Genomic DNA, 17,026 nt, shown 5'->3' with positions numbered 1-17,026 from the left:
ACTCTCACCATCACAGAAGGTTAGTTATGATAAGAACAAACCAGTGTCCTGTGGTGCTACAAAAAGATTGCAGTCTGGAAAATAAATGCAGGAAAAGAGGCATCAAATCTCATCATCATCGCAAAGCAAAGAAGAATGATCCTTTGCGTAACTCAGTACATTTGCATGATGCAAGGAAAAAACTTGGCATGAACTTTGTCCGATGAGTTGTCATGAAGGCATGTATAAGTGCTGTTGGCAGTGAGTGCACTTATCCAAACAGTCTGTTAGAGGAAAAGCCTTCAGCACCAGGGCAGAAATGATGTCTGGAAGAAAGCGAAAACAACAGGAAGATAAAGCAATGGGTGATATGCAATTAGCCATGCTTCTACGGAAGGTAGGGAAGGATTTTGAATGCAATGACAGTGATAATTTCTTACAGAACTCTGGCCAAGGCATCCATTTGTACAATTGATGATGGTATGTACATAGCTATTTAGAAATGCAAGGGATTAAAAGAAAAATGTAGATGTGTTTCATGTTAAAAAACAGGAAATTTGGGAAATATGCAGGTAATCAGAAATAGAAAAAGGAGGACAGGTTAAGTTACAAGTTCAATAGAACTCACTGCTCATCAAATGCTAACTGATCTGTTGTGCAACTCCAGCACATTTAATTTTTATTTTCGATTTTCAGAATTTGTGAGCTCTCTTTCTACCTTTTAGCACCCATGTTTCTCATTGCTTACATTTTTAGTCAGGGAGGTGCTCTTCTGTGGCACATAAATTGACCCAAAGTTTCAACAGGCAGTTTTACAGGTAGTGCTTTGTCCAAAAGTCCAACTGATGTCATCAGCTACAAGAACAAAGCTCAACAGATTTATGGACTTCTGAACACTGAGATACCGCTGTTCACTGGCCTCTTCCTACTTATGTATTTGTATTATACAGGTATATATGTTACTTAGTCATTATGCTTAGTCATAGTTTCTGTTTTACCTGGAGGTAGAAGTGGAAAGTGCTGTTTTCGCTTCTTGTTATTGGTGAAGGGAATCATGTTGCACTACTTAAGGTTAGATTTAAATGGGTGCATCTGTATCTCAATTGCATCAGTGTAAAAACTAGAAGGGTATTAGCTTATAAATTTATTAGCATATACACCTAGGGACACATTAATATATCATGGGGCAGAATTTTACATTCAGCGAATGGAGGCGGGCCTGACACGCTGGAACGTAAAATGACACGCGATGACGTCAGACATGCATCCCAACATCATTACGCTGTCTCACGATATTTCGTTCGGCAGGCACATGCCGGAGTCAGCTGCATGCTTGCCGATAATTGAAAGGCCTATTAAGGCCATTAACGTACTAATTAATTAACGGTTGGCGGACAGGCGAAAAGGCCAAGCGGCCTTTACGTTTTTTAGGAAACCTCATCCACGAGCAGGATGAGGTTTCCTAAAGCTAATACTGACAATATAAGAACTTCATTTTGAAAATAAAAACATGCCCCATCTAATGTGACACAGTCACATGAGAGGACATGTTTCATTAAATTTTTAATGTTTTTAATAATTTCTTTAAAAAGCGCTTCAATCTCCGAGGCAGCTCTGTGCCTCAGGGAGATTGAAGCCCTCTTTCACACGCATATGCGAAAGAACGCTGGCCCCGACTCTCCCTCCTCCCCCCGCCCGCACAAGTGGTGCTCTGCGCTACCGCTCGCGATCCATGCTAGGCGACCAACCCCACCTGCTCCCGCCGAGCCCACCCAGCCAATGTAAAATCCTGGTCATGGTATTCCAGTAGCTCACTGGGCTAACTTCCTCGAAAGCTTCCCCCTGCCCTAGCCCTGAACTCATATCTTTCTTTGGTTTCCTTCCTATTTCCCTTCATACTCTCTCCAATCTCATCTTGTCCATGAGACCCACCTCCTGTTCCCTTGATCCTATTCCCAATAAACTGCTGATCATCCAACTTCCCCTCCTGGCCAATACGTTAGCCATTATTGTTCATGGTTCTCTTTCTTCAGGTATTGTCCCCCAATCCTTTAAATCTACCATCATCACCTCTCTACCTTGACCCTACTGTCCTTGTAAACTATCGTCCAAACTCAACCTCTCTTTCCTTTTCAAAGTCTTTGAATGCGCTGCCACCTCCCAAATCTATGCCGTCATTCCCGGAACTCCATGTTATAATCCCTCCAATCAGGCTTCTGCCCCTGCCACAGTACCAAGACAGCGCTTTTTTGAGTTTTTCCCTCAAGCGATGTGGGCATTGCCAGCGAGGCTAACATTTGTTGCCCATCCTTAATTGCCCCTGAACTGAGTGACCTGCCAGGTCATTTCAGAGTCAACCACATTGCCATGGGTCTGGAGTCACATGTTGACCAGACCAGGTAAGGACGGCAGATTTCCCTTATCTAAGGAAATTAGTGAACAACAATCGATGATAGTTTCTTGGTCACCATTACTGAGACTAGATTTCAATTCCAGATTTTATTAATTGAATTTAAATTCCACCAGCTGTCATGGTGGGATTTGAACCCATGGCCTGAATTTTACGCTCCGAATGCACGTAAAATTGCTCTAAATGACATCAGGCATGTGTCCTGACGTCATTGTGCACGTGTGCAATATTGAGGTTGGTGGGCGTGCGCAGGAGTCAGATCCACACCCGCCAACAGTTAAAGGGCAAATTAAGGCCATTAAAAATCCTATTGACCAAGATTTTATGTTGCCAGTGCAATTTTGCGCTTGTTGCACAGGCAAAATAGGAAGGTGGGCAGCACATTTTTATTGAATTGTCATCCAAGGCGGGGATAAAATGGGTCCAGAGCATTGCCATTGTGAATAGTGAGGCATTTAGGAGATAGTTTGCTATTGGTTGCTTAGCGAAACTTGACAGCTTTATCTCTGTTTTTAGCTTTAGCCTTTGCATTGCTAGCCTTCATCTCAGGACTCATTGGTGTCTCCAAGGCCCCTGGAGGATTTATACTGTGTGGACCCTTCTGGTCATCGGACGGCTTTCTGTTTCTCTGGCAGTGGGGATGGTCTATGCCACTGGTGGGACCACCTCTGAGGAGGAAGAGAGGGCAGAAGGGAGAGGAGGCCAGGCGCCCGCAGGCAGCGTCTAGGGGAGCAACCTGTGGGAGGAGAGGCGCAGGGACAAGGGGTGCAGGGCCAACAGGGAGACCAAGGCAGAAGTGGCCGCAGAAGACACCACTACCCTGCTGCCAGAGTGTACAGGCAGCCATGCAGCTACCTCAATACGTCAGAGGTGAAATGCCAAAGAAGGCTCCCTCTCTCCAGGGAGATTGTGACCTCCATCTGCCAGATGATTGAGCCGGAGATCACCTCCAGCCAGTGGCTCTAAAGGTCACTGTGGCCCTCAACCTCTATGCCTCCAGCTCTTTCCAGGGGTCAGTGGGGGATCTTTGTGGAGTCTCCCAATCAGCAGTCCACAGTTGTGTGAAGCTGGTGACTGACGCTCTGTTCATGCTGGCCATGACTTTTATTCATTACTAAATGGATGAGGCCAGCCAGGCTGAGCAAGCCAGAGGCTTCACTGTGATTGCTGGGTTCCCTCGCATCCAGCACGCCATCGATTGCACTCATGTGGCCATTAAGGCACCAGTGGGTGAGCCGGGTGCCTTCATGAACAGGAAGGGATTCCACTCGATGAATGTCCAGATAGTTCGTGATCACAAGACGCAGATTCTGCAAGACTGTGCAAGGTACCCTGGCAGCTCCCATGATGCATACATCCTCTGACACTTACAGGTGCCAAGGTTGTTCATCTCTCCAGCTCGGCTGGATGGATGGCTGCTGGGTGACAAGGTCTATCCATTGCAAAGATGGCTTATGACGTCCCTCCACCACCCAAGACCAGAAGCAGATCAGAGGTATAATAGGAGTCATGCCTCCACAAGAGCGGTGATAGAGAGGACCATTAGTCTGCTGAAGATGAGATTTAGGTGCCTCTTATAGACATTGTATGCTGCGCTCTCCACAATCAGGCTCCGTCAAGGGGGGACCCACTGGAGGATGAGGATTTCGAGGCAGCTCCACAGGCCACAGATAATGAATCCAGTGCTGGATTAGAAGAGGAGCCCGGGGAAGAACACAGTGAGGACATGGAGGCAGACCTCTGGAACCTTCAGGGAAACAGGGACACCAGGGAGGCATTGATTCAAGGTTCCTTCAGCCAGGCTGCCAAGGCACTGCTTCCACCTCATGCCAGGGGTGCCACCTCCTTACTGGGTGTTTGAAATGACCCATTCCATTGAACCCAAAGTCCGCTCAGTACCTGTGCAATAAAGTTTAGAGTCCCCCATGTCCAGCATGAGACACTGGCGTGACTGGCATGCAGTGCACTTATAAACAAGTGAAGCATACTCAGGTCAGTAACACAAAAGCAAAATGTATATGCTCTTGGCACTGACAGACAAAGAACATAACATTATAAGGTAAAAAATAAAAAATACCTGGAAAAACTCAGCAGGTCTGGCAGCATCGGCAAAGAAGAGTACGGATGAAGTTTCGAGTCCTCATGACCCTTCAACAGAACTAGTTCTGTTGAAGGGTCATGAGGACGCGAAACTTCAACTGTACTCTTCTCATGGCAGCTGACCTGGGCTGCCACCTCTGCTCATGCCTTTTTGGTGAGGTGTGGTGGCCTCATCTTGTCATCCCTGGGTATGAAGATGTCCCGCCTGGCACTGACCTCCTCCACAAGGATTCCCAGGCACTTAGCCAAGAACCGGGGGCCCACCAGACTTGCCCTCCTGCCTGGTGTGCCCAGCAGTGCAGATGCCATTGCTATTATGCCCATATTTTTCTTCCACAAACTCGACAGCTCCCTCTGTGTCCCCTGGCAGCCTTCAGGGAGCTGCCCCTACTGCTTTTGAATCCCCCACCGGGTTGCCATTGGACCCCGACAGGCTCTTGCCCCCGCCTGGCCCTTCCAACCAGTGAACAGACGGGTTTCACGGTGGGCGGACCTTAATTGGCCACCCAGCGTGAAATCATGTTGAAAATGTAATCTTGCCTGGGAGTGGATTCTATACCCACTCCCGGGCCTGCCAACTTAGTGCGCGCACCAAGCGTGAAATTCAGGCCCATGTCAACAGAGATTAGCCTGGGCCTCTGGATTACTGTCCAGTGACATTACTCCAACACCACCATCTCCCCTATTTTATCAGTCACAAATGAAATCCTATGTGACTGTTAAAGGTAAGCCATCTCTCCTTGTCCTTCTTGCAATTCACAGATGCCATGTTTGCTAAGGCCGCCTAACATGTGCCCTTTGACACTGATGAGCCCAGTCAGAGATGAACTCTTACCTTTGCTGCTGTGGCTAGATTTCTACAGGTTCAGGGGATCATTGACTGTACACATGTGGCAATCAAAGGTCCATCAGATAACACTGAGGTGTTCATCAACCAGAAGGAATTCCGCTCCCTTCATGTGCGATTATGTGTGATCACTGTAAGTTCATTATGAATGTGTGCACAATATTTCCTGGAATCTGGCATGACATCCACTTTTTGTGCCAGTTAAGTCTTCCACAGGTTTTTGCACCTCTGAGCTGATTGGATGTGTGGCTCCTTGGAGGTATGGGCTACCCTCTGAGGATGACTGATCATCAGGAGGCCTGCCAAAGTTGCTGAGAGAGGTTCAGCAGGAACCATATCACCACAAGGGCGATCATTGAGCAAGCCATTGGCTTGTTGAAAATGAGATTCAGATGCCTTGAAGGAAGGGGAGGCAATGGCATAGTGGTATTGTCGCTGGACTAGTAATCTAGGGACCCAGGGGAATGCTCTGGGGACCCGGGTTTGAATTCCGCCACGGCAGATGGTGGGATTTGAATTCAATAAAAATCTGGAATTAAAAGTCTAATGATGACCACGAAACCATTGTCGATTGTTGCAAAAACCCATCTGGTTCACTAATGCCCTTTGGGGAAGGAAATCTGTCATCCTGGTCTGGCCTACATGTGACTCCAGACCCTCAGCAATGTGGTTGACTCTTAAATACCCTCTGAAATAGCCTAGCAAGCAACTCAGTTGTGATAAACCACTACAAAGTCACAAAAAAGAAATGAAACTGGTCGGACCATTCGGCATCGACCTAGGCACCGGAAACGACAACGGCAATCACAGCCCTGTCGACCCAGCAAAGTCCCCCTTACTAACATCTGGGGGCTAGTGTCAAAACAGGGAGAGCTGTCTCACAGACTAGTCAAGCAGCAGCCTGATATAGTCACTCTTACAGATAATGTCCCAGACTCCACCATCACCTTCCCTGGATATGTCCTGTTCCACCGGCAGGACAGGCCCAGCAGAAGTGGTGGCACAGTGGTATACAGTCGTGAGGGAGTTGCCCTGGGAGTCCTCAACATCGAATCTGGACCCCATGAAGTCTCATGGCATCAGGTCAAACATGGGCAAGGAAACCTTCTGCTGATTACCATGTACTGCCCTCCCTCAGGTGATGAATCAGTGCTCCTCCATGTTGAACACCCCTTGGAAGAAGCACTGAAGGTCGCAAGGGCAGAGAATGTACTCTGGGTGGAGGACTTCAATGTTCATCACCAAGAGTAGCTCGGTAGCACCACTGCTAAATAACATAGCTGCTAGACTGGATCTGCAGCAGGTGGTAAGGGAACCAACAAGAGGTAAAAACATACTTGACCTCATCTTCACCAACCCGCCTGTCACAGATGCATCTGTCCATGACAGTATCAGTAGAAGTGACCACCGCACAGTCGTTGTGGAGACAAAGTCCCACCTTCACATTGAGGATACCCTCCATTGTGTTGCGTGGCACTACCACGGTTCTAAATGGGATAGATTTCGAACAGACCTAGCAACTCAAGACTGGGCATCCATGAGGTGCTGTGGGCCATCAGCAGCAGCAGAATTGTACTCAAACACAATCTGTAACTTCATGGCTTGGCATTTCCCCCACTCTACCATTACCATCAAGTCAGGGATCAACCCTGTTTCAATGAAGAATGCAGGAGGGCATGCCAGGAGCAGCACCAGGTATACCTAAAAATGAGGTTTCAACCTGGTGAAGCTATAACACAGGACTTATTGCGTGCCAAATAGCATAAGCAGCAAGTGATAGACAGGGCTAAGTGATTCCACAACCAACAGATCAGATCTAAGCTCTGCAGTCCTGCTACATCCAGTCGTGAATGGTGGTGGACAATTAAACAACTCACTGGCGGAAGAGGCTCCACAAATATCCCCATCCTCAATGATAGAAGAGCCCAGTACATCAGTGTAAAAGATAAGGCTGAAGCATTCACAACAATCTTCAGCCAGAAGTGCCGAGTGGGTGATCCATCCCGGCCTCCTCCAGAGGTCCCCAGCATCACAGATGCCAGTCTTCAGCCAATTCAATTCGCTCCATGTGACATCAAGAAATGGCTGAAGGCACTGGATACTGCAAACGCTATAGGCCCTGACAATATTCCAGCAATAGTACTGAAGACTTGTGCTCCAGAACTTGCTGCGCCTGTAGCCGAGCTGTTCCAGTACAGCTACAACACTGGCATCTACCCGGCTATGTGGAAAATTACCCAGGTATGTCCTGTACACAAAAAACAGGACAAATCCAACCCGGCCAATTACCGCCCCATCAGCCTACTCTTGATCATCAGTAAAGTAATGGGAGGGGTCATCAACAGTGCTATCAAGCGGCACTTGCTTAGCAATAACCTGCTCACTGATGCCCAGTTTGGGTTCCGCCAGGGCCAATCAGCTCCTGACCTCATTACAGCCTTGGTTCAAACATGGACAAAAGAGCTGAACTCTCGAGGTGGGGTGAGAGTGACTGCCCTTGACATCAAGACAGCATTTGAACGAGAGTGGCATCAAGGAGCCCTAGCAAATTGGAGTCAATGCGAATCAGGGGGAAAACTCTCCGCTGGTTGGAGTCATACCTAGCACGAAGGAAGATGGTTGTGGTTGTTGGAGGTCAGTCATCTCAGCTCCAGGACATCACTGCAGGAGTTCCTCAGGGTCGTGTCCTCAGCCCAACCATCTTCAGCTGCTTCATCAATCACCTTAATTGCATCATAAGGTAAGAAGTGGGGGTGTTCTGATGATTGCACAATGTTCAGCACCATTCGCGACTCCTCAGATACTGAAGCAGTCCATGTCCAAATGCAGCAAGACTTGGGCAATATGCAGGCTTGGGCTGACAAGTGGCAAGTAACATTCACACCACACAAGTGTCAGGCAATGTACATCTCCAACAAGAGAGAATCCAACCATCGCCCCTTGATGGTCAATGGCATTAACATCATTGAATCCCCCACTATCAACATCCTGCGGGTTACCATTGACCAGAAACTGAACTGGACTAGCCATATAAATACTGTGGCTAGTAGAGTAGGTCAGAGGCTAGGAATCGTGCGTGAGTAACTCAGCTCCTGATTCCCCAGAGCCTGTCCACCATCTACAAGGCACAAGTCAGGAATGTGATGGAATACACCCCACTTGCCTGGATGAGTGCAGTTCCAACAACACTCACGAAGCTGGACACCATCCAGGACAAAGCAGTCTGCTTGATTGGCACCACATCCACAAACATTAACTCCCTCCACCACCAACACAGTAGCAGCAGTGTGTACCATCTCCAAGATGCATGGCAGGAATTCACCAAGGCTCCTTAGACAGCACCTTCCAAACCCACGACCACTACCACCTAGAAGGACAAGGGCAGCAGATAGATGGGAACACCACCACCTGGAAGTTCCCCTCTAAGTCACTCACCATCCTGAGTTGGGAATATATCGCCGTTCCTTCACTATTGCTGAGTCAAAACCCTGGAGCTCCCTTTCTAACAACACTGTGGGTGTACCTACACCACATGGACTGCAGCGGTTCAAGAAGACAGCTCACCACCATCTTCTCAAGAGCAACTAGGGATAGGCAATAAATGCTGGCCTAGCCAGTGAAGCCCACAACCCATGAATGAATAAAAAAAAGCTAGGGGCACTCTTCAATCTGCACCAGCAAAGGTGTCCAGAAAGGCCTGCTGTACCTTGCACAACATGACACAGAGGAACTGCAGGAGGAGGAAGACGCAGACCATTTGTCTCCTTTCGAGGATGAGCAAGAGAAGGAAGAGTAGCTGGAGGAAGAGGAAAATATTGCAACCAGGGTGGCTGCACCCATCTCTCTGCCAGAGAAGACCCTGCTGGCCTTATGGAGGCATTATTTAGATAATGAAAAATGGGAACAACTCAGAAAAATGGGACAAATTAGTGGCTTTACACACAAGAAAGAACAGATCTGATATGGAGAATAACTGGAGCCCTATCTCATATCAGAAATAAGAAAAAGGAGGGTGGAAAGACTAGAGAAGCTGGGATTGTTTAGAACAGAGAAGCTCAATGGGAGATTTAATAGAGATGTTGAAAATAATGAGGGTCATACAGTAAATAAAATAAACTGTTTCCATCGGTGGGCGGGTTGGTAATCAAATAACACAGATTTAACATAATTGCCAAAAGAGACTGAGGGAGATAAAAATATTTTTTTACGGTCATATTTTATAATCTGGAATACACTGCCTGAAAGGCTAGTGGAAGCAAACTCAACATTAACTTTGAAAAAAAATTAAATATAGGAGAAATGTGCAGGGCTACAGAGAAAGAACATGGCAGTGGGACTAATTGGATAGTTCTTTCAAAGAGTCAATGCAGACATGATGGGCCAAAAGGCTTCCTGTGCTGTAAGATTCTATGATTAATGCAATACGCTTGGCCACAACGTGGGTTCCATAGTGCAACTGGAGTCCGTGCTATGAGAGGCAGGAGGCACCGAAAATGGCACCTGATCCACTTCTGGCCACTTCCACTTGACCGGTGTGGTGCGCCATGCTTGGACAGATGTTTGTGTGGGTGTGCCATGCATGTACCTGAAGAGTACAGAGTGGATAGATTGTGACATCTCTCTGTATCTACCATTGATTGGGTGTCCGATCTGCCACCTTAGACTTCACTGATCCTTTTAATGCCCTCTCTTAAACACTCACAGCTGAACATGCATTCTGCTGCACAAGGGCTATCCCACCCCCACTTGTGCTTTTTAAAGGCATCAGCATGGGATTTTCAGGTGAGGTGCTTTTGACTTTTGCTGTGGCAGAGCTAGTGGAAGTACTGTGTACTGTGCTGTTGGAGAAAACCTTAAAAGTTGTTGGAGTCAGAAGAGATTGGTGCTGAACTTTTTCAAGTTCAGCAGAATTTGCAGGCTTGTCAGCAGAAAGCCTGCTATCACTCATGGGGGCTACAGTTGCAGTCCCTCTTGGGCTGCAGCATAGCACTGACAGGGAGCACAAGTTGCAGAGAGGAAGGAGGAAGAAAGCTGCCAATAGAAGGCTGTAGGGTATTTAGTGAGAACTTCCCCTCAGCCAGTAACAGTGTAGCTATGATTCACCAAAGAGATGGTCACTCAACTGTGCTACCTCCTCCACCCAGACCTATAGCTGTAAAGCAGGACGAAGACTGTTCTAACAGTGGCCATAAAGATTACTAATGCCCTCAATTTCTCTGCCTCAGGCTCCTTCCAGGCTGCAGCCAATGATATTGTAACATGTCATAGTTGGCCGTGTGTTGCTGCCTCAGGGAGGTCAAGGATGCCATGTACACAAGGACAGGGGATGTCATTGTCTTCTGTCTAACCAGAGAGAAGCAGGAGGAATGGACTTGTGACTTTTCCAAAATAGTAGGATTCCCTGTAGTGTGAACTGTTCACATGTGACTCTATTTATTGCCCATGAGAACTGAGTGGCTGGCTAGGCCATTTCAGAATCAACCACATTACTGTGGGTCTGGAGTCACATGTAGGCCAGACCAGGTGAGGATGGCAGATTTCCTTCCCCAAAGGGCATTAGTGAACCAGATGGGTTTTTACAACAATTGACAATGGTTTCATAGTCATCATTAGACTTTTCAAATTTCACCATCTACTCTGGTGGGATTTGAATCAGGTCCCTAGAGAATTACCCTGGGTATCTGGAGTACTAGTCCAGTGACAATACTACTTTGCAACCACCTCCCCTATGACTTCCAGTTTCCCTGAAAACCTCCCCACATCACCATTGCTCCACAACTCTCCACCTTTCCATCTCTTTGCAGTGGACCATCACAGCATCCTTTGGCCAAATTCCTGAAATAAAAATCAGCACCAAAAAAATTCCATAACAACTTTATCTAACAACATGCCCAATAATGCGTACAAATCTGAACTCTTCACCCTTGTGTATTCTCTTACTGTCTGTCTTATGGATGTCTTTGCCTGTGTTCCTACACAGTGCTACCTCAGTAGCTACAGCATGGCTGGTGGAAGGTTGCTGACTTTCAGTAGGGAATGACTTGGGTAGTTCTGGGTCTAAGAGGACCTGGCTTCGAAGAACACCACCTTGGCCTGGTTGGCAGCAGTCTGGAGAGGAGGGAGCACAGGCAGTGGTGGCAGCACAAACACTTTCATCAAGTTCATGCACCACAGAGCCACTGTCATTCCTAAAAGTGGGATTTCAATAATCCTAGTAATCTGCTGGAGTATATGTAAGTGAGCTACTGTGAGAGCCTGCCAGCTCCTTTGAGCACTGGCATTTGCAGTCATGATGCAGTCTGGGCCTGCATGACACCAAGCTAGACTTGCATGAAAACAAGCATTGATCTCATGACCTCAGCCTGAGCTTCCACGGCAGCACTGAAACAGTGGGGAGAATTTTTCCTATGGCGAGTGGGCTGAGTGGGAGCAGATGCAGAGCCGATCGCCACCCACGATTGGCTGCGTGCCGCCATTTTATGTGAGCAGGCCAAGTAAGGTCCATCAACATAACGCATGGCTGGTAGCACTCAGCATTACCTGTGCGGGCAGGGAGAGGAGGGAGCGCCGGGGCCTGCGCTCTTTCACGCATGTACGCGAAAGAGCGCAGCAATCTCCCTGAGGCACAGAGCTGCCTCAGGGAGATCAAGTAGATAATAAAACTTTTTTTAAAGCAAAGTAACATATTATTTAAACATATACCCTCGTGTGACGGTGTCACATGAGCTGGTACATGCTTGTGAAGTTTGCAAAATTTATTTAATTATTATATAAAACCTTCAGGAAACCTCATCCCGCCCATGGATGAGGTTTCCCAAAAGACAGGTGCACAGCCATGCAGCAGCCTGCAAGATACTGCACAACCCTTACTCTGTGACGAAAAGCGTGCATGTAAGGCTGTACAAAATAGTTTAAGGAGTCCATACACTGAAAAACCAGGCTGTACACCAGCAAATTTTCAAGGAATGTTCCCTGGAAGCCTGCTGTCTGGCCTGCTGCTCCATTGGTACTCTTTATTCCTTTTCAGAATACTTTTGGAGACAATTCCACCACCTGCTGCAGGAAGAATGCTTTAATTCATGATAGCCCCTCTGCTGAGCGTGCAACCCTCAACCGTGTCTGGCCCATCTCCCGCGCATCCACCCTCACGCCTTCTTCTCCCTCCCAGAAACATGATAGGGTCCCTCTTGTCCTCACTTATCACCCCACCAGCCTCCACATTCAAAGGATCATCCTCCGCCATTTCTGCCAACTCCAGCATGATGCCACCACCAAACACATCTTCCCTTCAACCCCACCTGGCGGCATTCCGTAGGGATCGTTCCCTCCGTGACACCCTGGTCCACTCCTCCATCACCCCCTACTCCTCAACTCCCTCCTACGGCACCTCCCCATGCGAACGCAGAATATGCAACACCTGCCCCTTCACTTCCTCTCTCCTCACCGTCCAAGGGCCCAAACACTCCTTTCAAGTGAAGCAGCATTTCACTTGCACTTCCCTCAACTTAGTCTACTGCATTCGTTGCTCCCAATGCGGTTTCCTCTACATTGGAGAGACCAAACACAGACTGGGTGACCGCTTTGCAGAACACCTTCGGTCTGTCCGCAAGCATTACCCAGACCTCCCTGTCGCTTGCCATTCTAACACTCCACCCTGCTCTCATGCCCACATGTCCGTCCTTGGCCTGCTGCATTGTTCCAGTGAAGCTCAACGCAAACTGGAGGAACAGCAGCTCATCTTCCGACTAGGCACTTTACAGCCTTCCGGACTGAATATTGAGTTCAACAATTTTAGATCTTGAACTCCCTTCTCCATCCCCACCCCCTTTCTGTTTCTTCCCCCTCCTTTTTGTTTTTCCAATAATTTATATAGGTTTTTCTTTTCCCACCTATTTCCATTATTTTTAAATGTATTCCACCCATCGTTTATTTCACCCCACCCCCACTAGAGCTACCTTGCTTGTCCTGCTCTCCACTCTTAATTAGCACATTCTTTTAGATAATATCACCACCTTCAACACCTCTTTGTTCTTTTGTCTGTGACATCTTTTGGTTATCTCCTCCTATCACTGCTTGCTTGTCCCAACAACGCCCCCCCCCCACCTTAAACCAGCTTATATTTCACCCCTTTCCTATTTTTACTTAGTTCTGTTGAAGGGTCATCAGGACTCGAAACGTCAACTTTGCTCTTCTCCGCCGATGCTGCCAGACCTGCTGAGTTTTTCCAGGTATTTCTGTTTTTGTTTCAGCTAGCAGCAAATGTAGTGCTGGGCTGCACACCACAATCATGATGATGAACAGGCAGCATGAATTTTGTGTGCTGTCTGTATCACCTCAATCGGGCATGAGGTAATCCCGCATCACACCCAAATTGGCATTACCCAATTTTTACTGTCTCCTGGTACTGAGCTACAAGCTCTTAAAATGGACCAGTGAAATGGAATCAACCAAAGTGGGAGACAGGGAGAAGAAGTCAGCAGTAGTGTGAGCTGGAGACATTGCTTCTCCAACAGTCTAGCCAAATAATTGCAAAACACAGGATTCAAGAATGCATGAAAAAGAAAAGACCATTCAAATCCATCAATTGTTACAATCTCCACAGGGACCATTATTTTTTTTTAAATTTGAACTTTCAGATGATTGATGAAAGGATGACACAGCAAGATTTCACATTTGAAGACTTTTACTGTAACAAACAGACTAAAAGCACTATGACTAAACACTATTGTTGTAGGCAACTTATACTTTAAAATACAGAACAGAATTTTTGTCTTTTACTTTTAACACAACTGAGAAACCCACTTTACACAGTCCCTTCAGTGACTATCGATTTTCCCTGACCCACTCCAAAGTGATTCTTAGCTCCTAAGGGTTTACTTCTGTTCCTTTCCTTTTCCAGCCTGATAACTTTTAACCCAGAATTGTCTTTCATGGTGAATGTTTTTCCTGGTGATTTTCTTCTAGCACAAGCTAGGCAAATTTTCCAGCCTCATTTCAAATCCTCAAGAATTTGGTCTTTTCAATCTGAGTGCGAGCTCTCACTTGCACTCCTATGTGGTGAATCATAGAAACTTTTGGCCTCTCTCCCGGATCCTAACAGACCAACTTTGCTGTGAGTTTTAGGGATATTTTAGAAACCCTTCCCTCTCAAAGCCCATCGCCATGGCAATATGAATCGCATGGCCTTTTATCCAGGTAGAAACATTGATTAGCTCTCCTTGAGATCCCAATTCTCTTTTGTCTTGATATTAAATGGACAGATTACTGCATAACTGTTTACAACCCACCATTCTCAGCACCTTCCTGGGGCTTTGGAGACTAGTAGCCTAACTACTGTAAACACGGATGCTGCTGCTGCCATTGTCACCAAGTGCAAACACCTTACACCTTCTTCCCAGCAAAAGAACCTAGGCCTCCATTTAATCTTTAACAGCCACATTACCCAGGCCTGTTGTAAGGCAGGCTTCAGAACAGATCCCATGACCAACTTCATTTTACTCCAACTTAAAGATACAGTCCCAAAATATAACAATCTTATAAACATCATAATTGTAACACAATCCCACTCTGTAGACCCCATACATTTCATAATATCATGGATTATATCCAACCCATTTAATCTTCTACAAAAAGTTTCTATCTGCCCTCAAAATGGAATCAGGAAAATCCTGAAAATCATACATGCTAATCATTCTTCCTTGACTGACCATTAAAAAAATGCAAGCTTAAATAAAGGTATTCTGTTATCAGTGCTGACCTTTCGTTAGTTGGACTGTACTGTTTGATATTTAAAGAGAAAAAGAGAGAAAAATACATAATGTAGATATGGGGGAGACTGTGGTGTAGTGGTAATATCACTGGACTAGTAATATAGTGGTCTAGACTAGAGGTTATGGGTTCAAATCTTACTGCAGCAGCTGGTGGAATTTAAATTCAATTAATAAATCTGGAATGTAAAGCTAGTCTCAGTGATAATCACTATGACAACTATCATTAATTGTTGTAAAAACCCATCTGGTTCACTAATGCCCTTTGAAACCTACCATCCAACCTGGCCTTTATGATTGACTCAGCCTCCAAAGTGGACTAGCAAGATGCTCAGTTCAAAGACAATTAGGGATGGGCAAGAAATACTAGCCTTGCTCAGTGACTATGAAAGGAAAAATGTATTGTTCAATCTAGCACCTGTTTAAGGTTTTATCTCTAATATCAGCAGAGACAGCAACTGGTATGCTACAAATCACCTCTGGATTTCTAAGAGAAAAAGTCAATCAGGTATTCCACTCCTGATCCCATATTCTGTGAGGGCTGAAGCAAAATGTGCTTTAATGGCCTTCGAGTGAGAACTGGATCATGATTGTTTCTGATTCACTCCATGGTCAAATAGCCTACTGATGCTCATGAATGAGCTTGGAGTTTCCTTTCCATTGCTGCTGTTCCATTGCTGTAAATTCTTTGCAGAAATCTTGTTTATTAATGATAAGAAAATATTGGAGATTGAGGGAAAAAGGCTGTGTGACAGCCAAGAGCTATCCTTCAGGTAACGTAGAGTCTGCTCGCTTTCTAATGGCATGGCCACTGAACCAAAGTTTGGTTGCAATCAGTTAATGTGAATTGTTTTGTGTGTGTGCTTAACTTGCTATTGACTCTGAAGCCTATTGTTTCACTGAATTGTAGAATCAGCACACTGTGGGCATCAACTAACATGCAGCCTTTCCTCGTAGACAATATACACATAGTCTACTGCAACTCTGCCCACAGACTAAGCGTGATCCTATTTGTACAAATACATTACCGTTGCCCAGCTTAGTCAGCCAATCTCAATTTTTTAACTCAATTATGCTGTTTGCAAACATTGACCTATTTGTCAAATTCTTTTCACAATTTGCTAATTTGATCAGAAATGTTGCCATTTTGAGCTTCACAGCAAGTATTTCAGTGAAGGGGGTGATACATTTTTCGCAAAATCGATAAAATACACATTTTCGGAAACCTTCTGCAAATGAGTGATTTTATATCAAACTGTGTGTAAACCAACACATCAGGCAGCTTATTCTGTCACTGAATTACCAGAAAGCTTTAGCAAAATCTCCATTTATTAGTTTCCAGATTTAGCAGTCAGTGTCATAGCTTCAATGGACCAGATGTAGAAAATGAGACCACAAACAAATTGTGTGAGAAAATGTAAGTGATCTCCGTGAGCTATTGACCCAGATACTCAATATCATCTAATTTAAAAACAAAATGCTGGAAACGCACAGGTCAGGCAGCATCTGTGGGGAGAGAAACAGAGTTAAAATTTCAGCTTGATGACCTTTTCAAATCAGCGATGACTCAGTATCATTTAGTGCTTATGCAACGTATTATTTACAGTGCAGTATTGCCTGGCATTACACAAGTGACATCATGTAGGTTCAATCCTTGTACTTTTGAATTGCTGATCTCAATCTTGTTGCTCTGGGGAGATGTCAAGCAGAGATCAAGCTCCTTCCATGGGAAGTGAGGAAAAATCAAAGAAGGACCCATTCTGGCCATTATTGTGTATTTTCTATTGCTGAACACAAAGAAACGTTGTTAGAAGCGTCGGAACAGGTCATCTGCATCCCTGCAGGTGGTCCACGGATGGTCTGGAGTTAACATGTTAGGAAAGGTAACAGAGGAACTGGACATTCACACTAAACTAACTTTTC

At 45.9% G+C, this 17,026-nt stretch overlaps 1 protein-coding gene across 1 annotated transcript in view; it reads left to right on the top strand.

Annotated features, from left to right (window-relative positions):
• The first annotated feature begins 280 nt into the window (after positions 1 to 280).
• pcyt1ba (phosphate cytidylyltransferase 1B, choline a) overlaps positions 281 to 17,026 on the top strand; it is a 106,052-nt gene continuing 89,306 nt past the window's right edge. The window contains exon 1 of the mRNA XM_078559831.1: positions 281 to 376. Coding sequence (XP_078415957.1) covers positions 299 to 376 — 78 coding nt within the window. The 5' untranslated portion in view covers positions 281 to 298. The remainder of the gene's footprint in view (positions 377 to 17,026) is intronic.

This window comes from Cetorhinus maximus, chromosome 16, assembly GCF_964194155.1.
Source record: "Cetorhinus maximus chromosome 16, sCetMax3.hap1.1, whole genome shotgun sequence".
NCBI lineage: Eukaryota > Metazoa > Chordata > Chondrichthyes > Lamniformes > Cetorhinidae > Cetorhinus > Cetorhinus maximus.
Note: the sequence above shows the minus strand (reverse complement) of the source record. Positions and strands in the feature narration are given on the sequence as shown.